General features: G+C 40.2%; 1 protein-coding gene across 14 annotated transcripts in view; it reads left to right on the forward strand.

The window, feature by feature from the left end:
* NAV3 (neuron navigator 3) overlaps positions 1-14163 on the forward strand; it is a 548360-nt gene that overhangs the window by 373116 nt on the left and 161081 nt on the right. For all 14 annotated transcript variants that reach the window (XM_077338887.1, XM_077338888.1, XM_077338889.1 and 11 more), the window contains one exon: positions 2628-2811. In XM_077338887.1, the coding sequence (XP_077195002.1) occupies positions 2628-2811 (184 nt within the window). The remainder of the gene's footprint in view (positions 1-2627; positions 2812-14163) is intronic.

Genomic DNA, 14163 nt, shown 5'->3' on the forward strand with positions numbered 1-14163 from the left:
TTATTTTTGAAAGACAGAAGTTCCAAAACCACACATGATAATGTATCATATACCCATTTCTACTGGGGTTTTTCTTGGGGGGGGGGGTGATATATATATATATATTTTTGTCACAGAAGTTTTATTTTTAAATTCTTACTTTTATGATAAACAGTTATCTTAAAAGCATTTCTGTCTTCATAAGAATATTTTATTTTAATCTCAACATGTTTCCCATCTACATTCAAAAATAAATTAAACACAGACTCTATCAGGATTCCTACCAATACATCTAAAGACTGGGTTGTACCTAGCCTTTCCCAAAATGAACAATTGCTCCAGTGATCCGTTTATCAGCCAGGAAGGAGTTAAGAGAAATCAAATAGTAGTTTTTTACAAGTAGTTACACAACTAGGGTTGCCAAACTTCAGGTGGTAGCTGGAGATCTGGGATTACAGCTGAACTTCAGGTGACACAGATCAATTCATCTGAAGAAAATGGCTGCTTTGAAAAGCAGACTCTGTGGCATTATACACCACTAGTGTCCTTCCCCTCCACAAACCCTCCACTCCTCAGGCTCCAACCCCCAAATCTCCATGTATTTCTCAACCTGGAGCTGGCTACCCAATATATCACATAAGCAGGGGCATATTCAACTTACCCACAGTGGTGCTTGAAGCTGAGTAAAATCCCTTTTGCTCACTTGCTCCAAAACATCTAAAATAGTATTTATTTTAGGTTTTATGATAGACTTCTGTATTGCGTTGGATGTTTTTTCCTGCTAAATTTAAAAAAAAGGATATGTTTCAGATGTTTGTAATCTTAAGGACCATAAACAATGTGCTTTAAAAAATAAAGCTGTGTATAAATGTGCAAGTCCTTGCACCAGGCATGAGTTAACTGCAACAGGCAGTTCAGAAGTTGTCAACCACAATTCAACAACAGAAGCTGGGATGACATTACTTTGTAGAATAAACATACTATGCAGGTGTACAGTTATTTGACAGGCACTTCAACTGTAGCTGTCAAAGTGATTCAATCAGGAATTCGTCTTCCATGTTATTGTGGTAGCTGAACAAGATAAATTCACCCAGTGACCATGTTCTTTTCAGAGATTGCAGGATGCCTGGTTTCAATTAAAAATAAACAAATAACTTTGTACCATGCAGTTACACCAGGCTATCTTGTTTTTTAAATGTTAAGTATAGGTTTAGAAAAGAAATGCCATATCTTCACTGTTCTTTAAAAAGCTTTAAAATGTCCCAATACTTAAAAAAAAACAGAGCTGTATTTAGAAGGCATACATAGATGCTCTTGTACTTTAGCTGCTGTTTTTACTGTTTATTCTTTGATATTTATTTTTTTCTTTTAAAAATTATCTGTAGTCTGCTTTCAAACAGCCCATTCTTAAATCAATGTGCTCTGATTATCTATGTCATTCACTGTTATTCTTTGTTCTTCACTGTTTTTTCTTTGATATTTATTTTCTATTTATTTTCTTTAAAAAATTATCTGGAAACTTGTAGTTTGCTTTCAGACAGCCCATTCTTAAATCAGTGTGCCTTGATTATCCATATTGTTCACTGTTACATTATATCTGTAAACCTAGGACAAAAATTCTCATGATCTGATGTACTACACTTATTTATTAAAATGGAAAGTTGTGACTTTTCTTCAGGAGATGTGTTGCAAGGACCACAAGGCCCTCCCTCCACCCCAAGACACCCAGAATAGTCCCTTCCTGTTGTCATAGTTTGCTTCTTGAAGGGGATGTTTCTCCTTCCCAGCCTCACTGGAAAATCTGGTTAAGAATTCAGTTAAGCTCAAATTAGGTGAGACAGTCAGAGATCTGTGAAAGTATCTCCCTAGAATTTTTATTTAAAGAGCCACCATAGGAAGTCCTAATTCTGACTTGAAATAAGAAGGATTTCCAATGATCGCTTTTCTAACCCAAACCTGGCCTCCTTCCTAAAGTTGTTATTTTCCCTGCTGGAAGGGAAAATAATTTACTTTATATTACCTTCAGTGTTGCAAACTCCCTGTACTGCATCCATTATCTAAATTGCACCTCTACAACTACTATTTACCAACGAAAACTGCCAGGCTAACCATTCAATATATTCTCAGTGTATCAAACCTATCTAGTTAGGGCGTCAAAAGAAAGAAAATGTATTCATTTAGAAAAAAAATGTAACCCTTCCAGGAATCTGCCTGAGGTGGTTTATAAAATGAAAAACAAAACAAAAACAAAACATTAAAAGTTACAGATTAAAACCCACATACATTAAAAAGACAATAAAGAAGACAAGGAAGTGCTGTTTTTCTGTACTCTGCCTTTTAATACCCAGAGAAATCTTTGTGAGGCTGAGAGAGTTCTGAGAAAACTGTGAGTGGCCCAAAGTCACCCAGCTGGAGGAGTAGGGAATCAAACCCAGTTCTCTGGATTACAAGCCACCACTTATGTTCTGGCTAATTGTTGTATGAAAGAAATTCTGATTTCCTTCAGTTATTGCTAAATGAGCAGTTTCCAGTGGTGAAAAGAACTGGGCCTAGAATTATATCCTTTAAAAGTTTCATGTGGGGAAAAAATTAATATGAAGAAAAATAGTCAAAAGACTAATTTTGATATTTCAACCTTTTGTTTGCAGAGATAAGGAATGGAAATTTGAAAGCCATTTTAGGGCTCTTTTTCAGTTTGTCACGGTATAAGCAGCAGCAGCACCAACAGCAGCAGTACTACCAGTCTTTGGTTGAGCTACAGCAGCACGTCTCTCATTCTCCCCCTCCCGCTGATATTGGCCAGCCCAAAACCCAGCAAGATATGCAGTCCAGGTAGGTCAGACTATTTCCTTGGGGGACGTGATTTCATTTTGCAATACAGATTTACCAAATCTTTCCAAAGAGCAGTAACAAAAACAAACACTGCCCAATCCCAGGCACATTTACTTGGAAGGAAGCCCAACTGAGTTCCTACATAGCCATGCATAGGAGTGAATCTTGAGGCTACTTTCGTGCAGACAGGTTAGCATAGATTTTGGGTGCCTTTCACTCTTTACACTGGGCCATGTAAGCAGCCATAAATGTCAATGGAGAGAAGGCATGCAAATTGCTACTTAATGACCAGGATTCATTTCAGTGGGGGTTCTAAATATTATGGCCAAGGGGCCATACTTGAGTGTGACAAAGTATGCTCTGACTCACAAAAGCTTATGTTGGCATAAATTGTGCTAGTTTTTAAAGTACCACTGGACTCAAGGTTAATACCTCATGGGCAATGTAGTCTAAAATTCAGTTTTGAATCATGAAGCTCCCTCAGGAGCCTTGAGCTGATCATTCTTAATCACTCTGTCTCTCATGGTTACTGGGAGGATGAAAAATTTTACTCTGAAAGCTGGTGTTCTTTGTTGCATACACGAACAGGGCTTGTTCTTTGTCCATCCTGTATCAAAAAGGTATGGTGATATACCAGACTCCTGGTATATTGCTGCATGACTACATTGACTGTGATTCTCTATGAGAGCCATACAGTATTAATTATGTTCTTAAGAAATGGCTGAACCCCGTAGTCCCTACCAGAATGCTTGCTTGCTTCTGTTTTTGTTAATGCAGCCTTACTGAAACCTCATATTTTTTTCTGTACTGACAATGGTTGCTAGAAGACATAGTAGATGGCAACAGAGATTGTATTGACACCAAACTAGAAATTTGGGTTCTTATAGAATGTCGCTGCAGGAAATTTTTTTAACAAATAAATTTGCCAATTTAGGTTCCAAATATTGATGTAGGAGGAGAAAGGGCTCCTGTTTCCCTCCCCCCAAATTATTTTCTCGTGCTGAATTATTTCACTGGTTTTGCTATTCTATATGGTCCAGGTAACAAGGGCCCACAAATCTCTCTCAAGCAGGTCAAACAACTGGTAGGGCAATCACGTTACTTCCATCCTTGCTCTAGCTAAACTGTGACCTTCTTTAGGGCATTTCGCTGTGAGTTTTTTTCTTCTCCTCAAGCTGAATCAGCTTCTTTACTCATGAGGAGTAGCAAGGGCCATATCCTGCAAATACTTATTGGTTTATCCTGACATTCCCTCAGCTGAAAGGAGGTCTCAGGCTGCCAAGTGGAGACTCCTGTGCCTTGTCCAAGCCTTTTCCCCTTCTCCGCTCCTGGGGTCTGGTAGTAGGCAGGTCTATGATGGCTTGAGGACTCTGCCTGCTCAGAGGGTGGCACTGGCACTAACTCAACGTCCCTTTGAGGAGGCCCTGAGACAACAGGGTTTGCTGAGGCAGGGCTTAGGGCCAGATTATCCTCCTCCTCCTATGATGAAGACTTACTTTCCTGCGTGGGAGGGAAGACCTCCTCCCACTAAAACGTGACATTTTACTGATTATAGTCCAGAGTGAAGCACAAGTCTGAAGCATTACAAGGTCAGATTAGGGAAGATAAATGTAGCTATCTTTAAATATTTCACCCTGTTCTTCATCCAAGAGTGACTGGCCATAAAAGGTTCTACTCAAAGCACCTGAGTGCAAATTGGTACTTTCCTGGCAATGCTTAACACTTGTAGTGTAAGAGTTTATTGGGAAACTATACAGGGGGGGGGGAATGCTTTTCAGATTGTTTCATAAATATGAAAAGAATTAAGTATGAGTGAAAGGAACTTCACATTCAAAAGCAAAAAGCCACTTAGCACTGCTCAAACTATCTATAATGAAGGGCTAATGCAAACCAAACATTATTTCTCTAAATCAATCAGTCACAATTCCATTTACCTGAATAAGCCAAGAAGTAACACAATTCTCAGAGCATCAGACTTCTATAATCATATACAAAGAATACATCATATAAATGTATTATTTGAACTTAATTCATGTTGATAACAAAGCAATACGCTGTTGCCATATATTTTAATTGCATGTGTGGGTGGGTATATATGTGTGTAAATTATACCCTTAGCTTTATTTTAGCACTTTTGAAGAGCAGGGAGTTAAATAAATATGTTTTCTCAGTGGTTCTTTTTGTGTTGAGGGTTAGATATTGAAATTCAATCCACAGTGGAATTGTTAGCAATTGTATTGTACCGTTTTCCCAATTAACCTGAAAATTTTATGCAAGTGCACTGAGGTATTTTTGCCTAACTATATCCTTCAAAATGTATTAAAATATGAATATGTAATAGAAAAAGACACACCTATCAGAATGGTAATTTTAACTTGGTATTATTTATGCATGTAAAATATAATAGTAATTTGAATAACAATGTCTGAGAGGTAAGATGATTCAACATACTCCATGCTGGCAAAATCTGGAATCCCCAGAGTAACAGATTAATATTATGAAAGCTTTTCCACCCCATATTATGTTTAATGTAAACATATGTTTAATGTAAACATATTTCACTAGCTATAATATACAATGTGTGTTTTTACAGGACCATTCTCTTCAATATGAAATAACTAATATTGGGGGCACATGCAATTGTGTATATTTAAAAACACTATAAATACTGTGATATACAAGGATGAGTTCTCTTTTAGGAGTGTATGCCACACATTGGGGGGAAAATTAACAATGACGATTATGAGCACTAGGCAGTTACCTGGAGAAGCACTTCTACTGTGGCAAGAGATCTACACAATTACCCTGTTCTGCAATCCCATTCAGCAACAGCAAGAACTGACAGAGGGGTATGAACTGGAAAGGGTTGTATCATGGGCTGAATTCTGGGCCCAGGGAAGTGATAGAAGAAATTTTCTAGGACCCATTTAAAATGAAATCCTAAAAACACTTTCCTGAAAGCATGCCCACTAAATAGACCTGAGTAGGAACAAAATGTCATACAGAAGTAGGAATAGGAGTAGACCTGCTTAGAATTGTACTGTTAGTCTTAAGTCTTCAATATGGCCATGTAATAGTTGGCTTGTGTTCCTTGATCTTATTAAAAATACCATCTTTCTAACTGAAACTCAGGGCAAATTACACAGTGTAAGTCAACGTAGTCAGTAGGAAGTAAGCAATGCAATAGAACTTTGATTACAAATTTTTGAAAAGTACAAAAAGTGTAGGCATATTATGCCTACTGTAGATCATGGAACTGCTCAAGCAAAAAAAAGGCAACAAAAATTGAAGGAAGTAAAATGGTGAGAAACTAAAAATTTAACAGCTGCAGAAATGAACGCAATATAACAGCTGGGAGAATGAATACTGAGCCTCAGGAGAACTTTTTTGTTGTCTGCTGTGACATGTTTATGAAGCACTTTGTAGATAAGTTAATGCTCACCCATGATGAGTTAGCTTCCAAGTTAGATAGCAGAACAGAAGAATGTTTTGTTTGAACCTTCTTGTCATTTTTTCTTTTTCAACTCTTGTAGCTTTAGAGTGAGGAAAAAGGGGTTGGAGTAGAGTGACCTATCGAACTCTACTCAACCATCATTCCTCATAAGAGATAATAACACCCAGCTGCAAGAGAGCAGACAATTGAGTCTGGAAGATCATGGATTCATTGCTACAAAAAGGAACACTCTTCTAGATCGTTGCCACATCTGGAATTCAGCCCGGCCCAGCGCTTATCCTGTTATTAGGCTAATTCCTGCTTCTGGATTATGTCAGCACTGGTTTGAGTTGGTCCGGGCCTGGCATGACTCAGTCCCTCAGTTGGCCCATGGCAAGGGAATGTGGATACATTTGCATTTCTTTTTTTGCCATGGGCTTCATTGGGGAATATGTCAAGCTGGTCTATCTGGGAGGGGGGAAATCACGCCACCCTGGCCCAGCTTCTACCACCTAACCCCCCACAAAGTAGAAGAAGGAGAAGAAGAAGAGTTGGTTCTTATATGACGCTTTTCTATACCTGAAGGAGGCTCTAAGTGGCTTACATTCGCCTTCCTTTTCCTCTCCCCACAACAGACACCCTGTGAGGTAGGTGAGGCTGAGACAGCCTGATATTACTGCTTGGTTAGAACAGCTTTATCAGTGCCGTGGTGAGCCTAAGGTCACCTGGCTGCATGTGCAGGAGTAGGGCATCAAACATGGCTTGCCAGATTAGAAGTCATGTGCTCCTAACCACTACACCAAACTTAAGTTCACCCAGTTGGCTGCATGTGGGGGAGTGCACAATCAAACCTGGCATGCCAGATTAGAAGTCCACACTCCTAACCACTACACCAAACTGGCTCTCAAGACTTCTGAAACACTTTAGTTTCCCTTTTCGTTAACTTTTTTGAAGGCAACTCCAAACTTACCTTTATTTGTCTGCTTTTGGTGAATAGGGCTATATAAATATTATTTTCTGATAATGTTCTTGAATTTTTAATGTTTAACGTTGTAGACTATTGTTTTAGTTTTAAATTTATTTATACTGCTATGAGCATTTGTTATACTGAAAAGTAGGATATATTTCTTTCAAATCATTCAATAACAAGAAAATGGATGCAGTAATAATTAAGCACATTTGTAGAGTCATAATTCAGGCAGATACTTTAAAGAGTTCCTTGCCATAACATACTTCTCAAAGCTTTCAGGAACACTTCAAATTGATGTACTACTTTGAATTCAATGAAAGACATCTGTAATTCAAATAGGGATGTTTCATGGGCTGACTTCTCCTTAAGTGCCTGGAGGTATTTTCTTCTGGTGGTTTACTGAGAAGGGATATATTTTTTGTATTCAAAAGTTATCAGGACTTGCTCAGAGCCACTGAGAGGCAGGGACTTGGGGTACAAATTTCCCTGGGATCAAGTCAGCTTGAGCCCTGTAAAGGTAAAATCACCCTTCATTTTGTGAATGTATTTCATTTTATTTTACTTCTAGTGAAGTTCTGCACTGCATCCAGTAGGGCAGGTTTCTTATTTTATTTTATTTATTTATTTATTACATATATACACTGCCCTCCCCTGAGGCTCTCAACCAGGGTTTGTGAAACCCTTGAGGTTCCTGACTGCCCTGGAAGGGTTTCCCAAATGGGTGGGAGTTAAATAGTGGCTGTGACTTATATTGGCCACCACTGATGCAGCAGTGAGGTGGGGCAGTAAGGGATAGGGCTCAGGTCTGGGCATGAGAGGGGTGGTGGTGGTGGTGGTGGCTATAAAAAGCACCACATGCAGGCAGGTGGCCTCTTTCCCTCTGGCCAGCCTAGGGAGCAGCTACCCACCATCCCACCCTATATATCATTGGTTTATGGTGGTAGTATTTGTTATATGAGTGTTGTAAGTTTGGGGTTTGTCACATTGCCACAGCTGGTGGAGGACAAGGTAAAGGAGTCTAAGCAGGATGAGGGAGAGGGGAAAAAAGGTAAAGATTAGGTCTCCCCTGATTGGTGGGGCCTCAGGACGAGTCAACAAAATTTGAGTAAGGCCAACATGGCCGGGTAGGTCCAAATACTCAAAACAGGTAGACTGGAGTAGGCTGAGGAAGGATTTCACCTCCTGAGGCATTCCAGGATACCATAATTAGATGCTCAATGGCAAGGGGTCTATGATGGGAGGCCCAGGGTGCCCTTTGAGTAACAGTAGGGTTGGATGACCCTAGGAAGTGGATTTAGGCTCTGAATTTCCTTGTCTGCCAACACTCTGTTGTTAAAAAGTTAAAACTGTTCACCAACTTAAAAAAAGAAGCAGGTATGAGCGTCATCCTGAGCCCAACTGCACACCTGCAAATCAATTAATTTTTAATATACTTTTAAAATTTGCTAGTTATCTGGTGATATGACCATATACGGTCATGTTGACCCACCCCCATCCCAGAAGGGCCAATGAAAGGCGTGGAGGGGGTCGGAGGGGGAGGGGCCCCAGATGGGTGTGCTTTCCAACTTCCCAGCTATGTTTCCCAACTAAATTTTATGTGATTTTATGTGATTTCAACACTTCTGGGGGTTCTTGAAGCTTGAAGAATGTTTCAGGGGGTTCTCAACAGTTACAAATGTTGAGAAGGCTGCAGTGGGGGACAAGGCAACACTGAGCAAGTATTCCTAGTTGCTGCTGTCTGCTGCCCTTTTAGCAATGATTTCTTAAAAGGAGAGTCATGAGGCCTCCCCCTTCCTCCCAAAGCCTTTGCTGCCATGGGGATTTGCAGTGGACAAAGGTCACGTTGTGGGGAGTTGCTTGCCTAGTGCCTGCATCCTCCCAACTGCATTAGGCAGGTACGTGCTCTCACACGTGGGCAGGGGTGTGGCTAGGTGCTCACCTTTATAAGGGAGCACCCAGTAGAACCCGGTCTCTTCCCCCGCCCTTTGCAGCCATTTTGGGATTTGCCTGTCTTGAAATGTTTGTAAGCCGAACAGCCAATCTAATATATCTCTCTCCTCTCACTATCTTATTCTTCTGTGTTTTTTCTGACCGCCCCTCCCCCGTCTTCTCATCCCTAACCTGAGTGGGGATTTAGAAGAACTTGGCTCTTATATGCCACTTTACCAGAAGGAGTCTCAAAGTGGCTTACAATTGCCTTCCCTTTCCTCTCTCTGTATTAGATATCCTGTGAGGTAGGTGAGGCTGAGAGAGCCCTGATATTATCGCTCGGTTAGAACAGCTTTATCAGTGCTGTGGTGAGCCCAAGGTCACCTGGCTGCATGTGCAGGAGTAGGGCATCAAACATGGCTTGCCAGATTAGAAGTCATGTGCTCCTAACCACTATACCAAACTTATAACAGAAAACTTTTTGTGTCAATATGTTTTTAAAGAGGTAGCAGAAAGAGAGGAAATAGAATGGGGACAGCTGGAGCTAGTTGGATTTCAGCACTAGAATCACTTTCTAAAGTTCATGTAGATGCAGAAAGACACTACCTGCTTCCTTTTCCCCAGATGATGTTGCCAGCCTCTCGTCTTCCTAATTTTCCTTCCTCCGATAATCATCCTTTGATTCTGTTTTTTTCTGCTTTGAGTTAGGATAAATATTTTTAAAGTATTTTTGCAGTGTAGTACTGTTTGAGAAGAGCCTCTTGTGGCACAGAGTGGTAAGGCAGTCATCTGAAAGCTTTGCCCATAAGGCTGGGAGTTCAATCCCAGCAGCCGGCTCAAGGTTGACTCAGCCTTCCATCCTTCCGAGGTCGGTAAAATGAGTACCCAGCTTGCTGGGGGGTAAACGGTCATGACTGGGGAAGGCACTGGCAAACCACCCCGTATTGAGTCTGCCATGAAAACGCTAGAGGGTGTCACCCCAAGGGTCAGACATGACTCGGTGCTTGCACAGGGGATACCTTTACCTTTACTGTTTGAGAAAGCCAGTTCAATGGGGCTTATTCCCAGGTAACAATTACTATTCTGTCCATAGTAAATGATAGTCAAATGTTTTGTGTTTTTTAAATTGAATTCACCATCACAGCATACATCTACGCTTGCTATATTGATGATCTTTCAACCATCCAGATACTAAGAGAAAACACATGTACATTGAAGTTCTCACTCATTCACAGTTAAGTTAGTAACTTATTTCAGGGAACTGTCAGCAGATTTCCAAATGGCAGACAAACTAACATTATCATATACAGGAATGGTGGTTTCTGCTTAAGAGACAGCTGGGTTTGGTTAGTTCATTAAAATTTGAAGTGTGCTACTTGCAATTTTTTTTATCCACAGTTGATTCCCTGCATTTTTTTTACTTTGTTACATTCTCAGGAGTAGCCAATGGAATGATGAACTCCATGTGGCTAGCAATTGCTTTGTCTTCTCTAAAGAGAACTCAGCAAAGATCAAACTGCATTTTGGTTTTCATGCATTAACTCTTCTAGTAGGGCAAGAATGATGCACTAGAGTCACAGAGATTATTGAGCAGTGTTGGTGAGAGTGGAAGCTTCCTTTGACATTCTTGCAGCAGGAACTTTTTAATTTTTAAAAGTTGTGCCTTCAGTTTTCAGAATTGCTTCAGGGAACAAAGCAGTTAAAGACATCACTTTATGCATACTTCATGTGTACTTTGAACTGCATCATATACTACTTGAATCAAATAATAGCTTCTTAAGCAACCATTCCCTCACTTTACTCCATTCTTTTTGATGTGGAACATCTACTGGTGCAATCCCTATAACAGAAATGATAATGGATGTGATGTCCATTGTCCTGCTTCAGGGAGCATGCCAGTAGACGATCCTTAGCAGCAGCAGTGGTGCCAGAGCAGCAAGGCCCAGCCCTGAGGCCTGGTCATTGCTCTGGCACAGCTGCCACCGCCACTGAGTCTGCTCCCACCTTCTGGAGAGCAGGAGCAGCCTTGGAAGACTGGTGGAGGTGGCAGTGGCAAGCGAGCCTCAGTGTGGGCCCCAAGCCACAGAGGCCAGGGCAGCTGCGGTGGCAGAAGCTAGCCAAGCAGCAGAGGCAGTGCCTGCAGAGGCCAGGCCAGGCCAGCCGAGGAGGTAGCCACAGTGCTGCAGGAGCCCTAAAGGTAAGAAGAGAAAGGGAGTGGGGGGAGGGAGATTGGGTGTGTTGTGTCTGAGAGGGGGGAGCGACCAGAGACAGGGAAGTGATATGTAAGGGGGGAGTGGGCAGGGGTAAAGGATTCTCACCTCTTATGTGGCTGTTCCACATAAGGGGCGAGAATCCTTGTTGGTAGATTTTTTTACATCTTCTTTTGCTGACTTGAACATACAGTGCTCAGAGATCAGCCACAAAAGCCAGTCTAAAGAAGCACAGTGTACATCCAGGCTACCTATAAACCCTTTTTTCCTTTGAACATTTGTACAACACAAACCTGCACATTATCATAGACTGCTGCTTAAAATCCTTCAATATTATAGTCAAAGCCAACTAAAATAAAATTTATTTATGTATTTAATTATATTTATATACCACCCCCCTTTCACCTCAGGGTGGTTCGCATTAGAAACTTTCATAATACAATGTGATACAATAAACATCATAGCTTAAATATGTAATAACATCTTTAACCGTGAGAACAATGAGTACTTGCATGAGACAAAACAGTTTATAATTTAACAGTTAGTTTTCAGCAATCAGTAGCTCACCTTTTCCTACACTGTGATTCTTTTTTCCCCTCCTGATTAGTGCAGTGGGTGATGGGAAGGGCCTCTGAGCTTTGGTTGGTGGTTGGTGACTTGTTCACTTGCCTTGACCGAAAGCCTAGTAGAAGAGCTCCCATTTGCAAGCCTTGCAGAACCAGGGGAGGGACAAGTGGAGCACAAGGCTGCTTATCATTATTTTCCTGCAGGAGCATGGGGGGGGGGGATAGGCAGCAGCCTCACAGAGAATGAAAAGGGGAATGTAAATTCAAGAGGCAAAACTCTGCTCATAGTAGTGGGGGCTTTTGGAGCACAGTCACTTTAAAACAGATCCCAAAATAAGGGCAAAAATAAGTCTTGTGAGGTAATGGCAACCGGGAACCAGGCTGTCTTTGAACTGATGCCCTGACCAATCAGTGACAGACTGCTTCACTGCATCAGCATTGGAGGCACTGGAGAGGAAGTTAATCTGGCAAAACACAGGGATTTACACTTAATACTGGGGCTCTTCAGTTTGTATTCTGTGATTGTTTGATTTTGTTTAGATTTTAATTGGTATTCTTTATTGTTATGGAATGCTCTTAATCATACTAGGAAATTTATAAATTCAAAAGGATGAGATGCATATATCTTAATAAAACAAGTGAGTACAGCTTCTGTGGAGGTTCCTTATACTAGAGTACATTGGACATTAAAAACTAATGTTAATAAAAATATTTCTTTATATTCTGATGTTTTTATAAACCAAACCCACTGGCCCATCAGTAAGCGCTGAGGTATTGTTCTTCCCAATGTTCTATTGTTCATAATGTTATAGTTATTATTATGTTATTTGTTCATAATATTATAGTTATTATTATGTTATTGTATACTGAGTTATATGTACAGTTATCTATGATGTAAACCACCCTGAGCCTTCGGGGAGGGCGGTATATAAATGTAATAAAATAAAAAAAAAATAAAAATAGAGATAGAAGTAAGCTAATTGTAAAGCATATCTGCTGTTCGTATTTGAATGAAATTTTCCTTTTTTCCTTTTTTAGGTAAAGTAGAAGTATGTTTGGTATGGGTTTAGATATCCCCTGATATCTAACAGCTTAATGATTTTGGCAGAAATGACAAGGGAGTTTCTCTGAATAGTAGGGACATGGCAGTTCAAGGAAAGGAGTTACCTGTAAACCAGTCCTTCTTATTAAGATCTACTGAAGGTCATGTAGCTCCTTGAGCTGCAGTTCTACTGTCACTTTTGCTTACTTCTGTATTCTTATTTGCTTACCTGTCGACTAGAGTAAAATTTGAGGAACAATTACCTGTGTTTCTAATACTCCTCCATATTCACTCTACGATGATTGTATTTTTCACATATAAGTAATGTGTTATTGCTCAGCTGTCTAGAATGGGTGATGGTTATGGTTTCTTGGCAGTCTAACAAAAGATTGTATGATTATATGGATGTTTAATATCTCTGTCTCATAAAATGTAATATTCATTGTGGCTTTTTAAAAAATGATTTCTCACCTGATAGGTATATTTGTGAAGTTGTCCTGTTCTGTTGTTGGGTATAAATGCATAGAAGCAGAATTTCAAGAGCAATAGCCAGCAGTGTGTCATGAACCACAAAAACAACATTTGGAATCTAATGTCAAGTGTTCAAGACTGTCTCTTGACCTTTCCTACAAACCACAAGAAGTCACAGCAGCTGAGACTTGAAATGCTCACCTAAAGCAAAATAATGTAAAATCACCCCATCTGCAGGAAATGACTATACACTTTTTCTGTCAGCTAAATGGTGAAGCCCATAAAACATAGTGTAGCATTCGTTATTTTTTCTAACCTAGAATGAAATGTCAAGTGTGCTACTGTATGAGACTGACATCTGTTTGACAGATATATTTAGGAACCACAAATATATGACTGGACTGAAAAATATTTTTCACAAAAAGAAAGAAAATCATAAATCTACGTTACTGGAGTATAGAGTTTGCAGCTTATCTTAACCACCAATAAGAGGCATGCATACATTTGTGGACAGAATACTGTCTCTAAATGGGCTCCTCTGTTGTCATGCAGGAGTTTTCAATTCAGTTCAGACAAAAAAATATGCTGACCAATTGAGGCCATTTTCTTTCCATTTTTTGTTACACTTTGACCAATTATGGCGGCGGCTGTGCTGGGCCTCTGCTGGTTTCTAGCAACGGGACAGCATGCCCACTGCTTCCTGTGAAACAAAGGGGACAGAATTCTGTAGT

Source organism: Paroedura picta, chromosome 5, assembly GCF_049243985.1.
Source record: "Paroedura picta isolate Pp20150507F chromosome 5, Ppicta_v3.0, whole genome shotgun sequence".
Lineage (NCBI taxonomy): Eukaryota > Metazoa > Chordata > Lepidosauria > Squamata > Gekkonidae > Paroedura > Paroedura picta.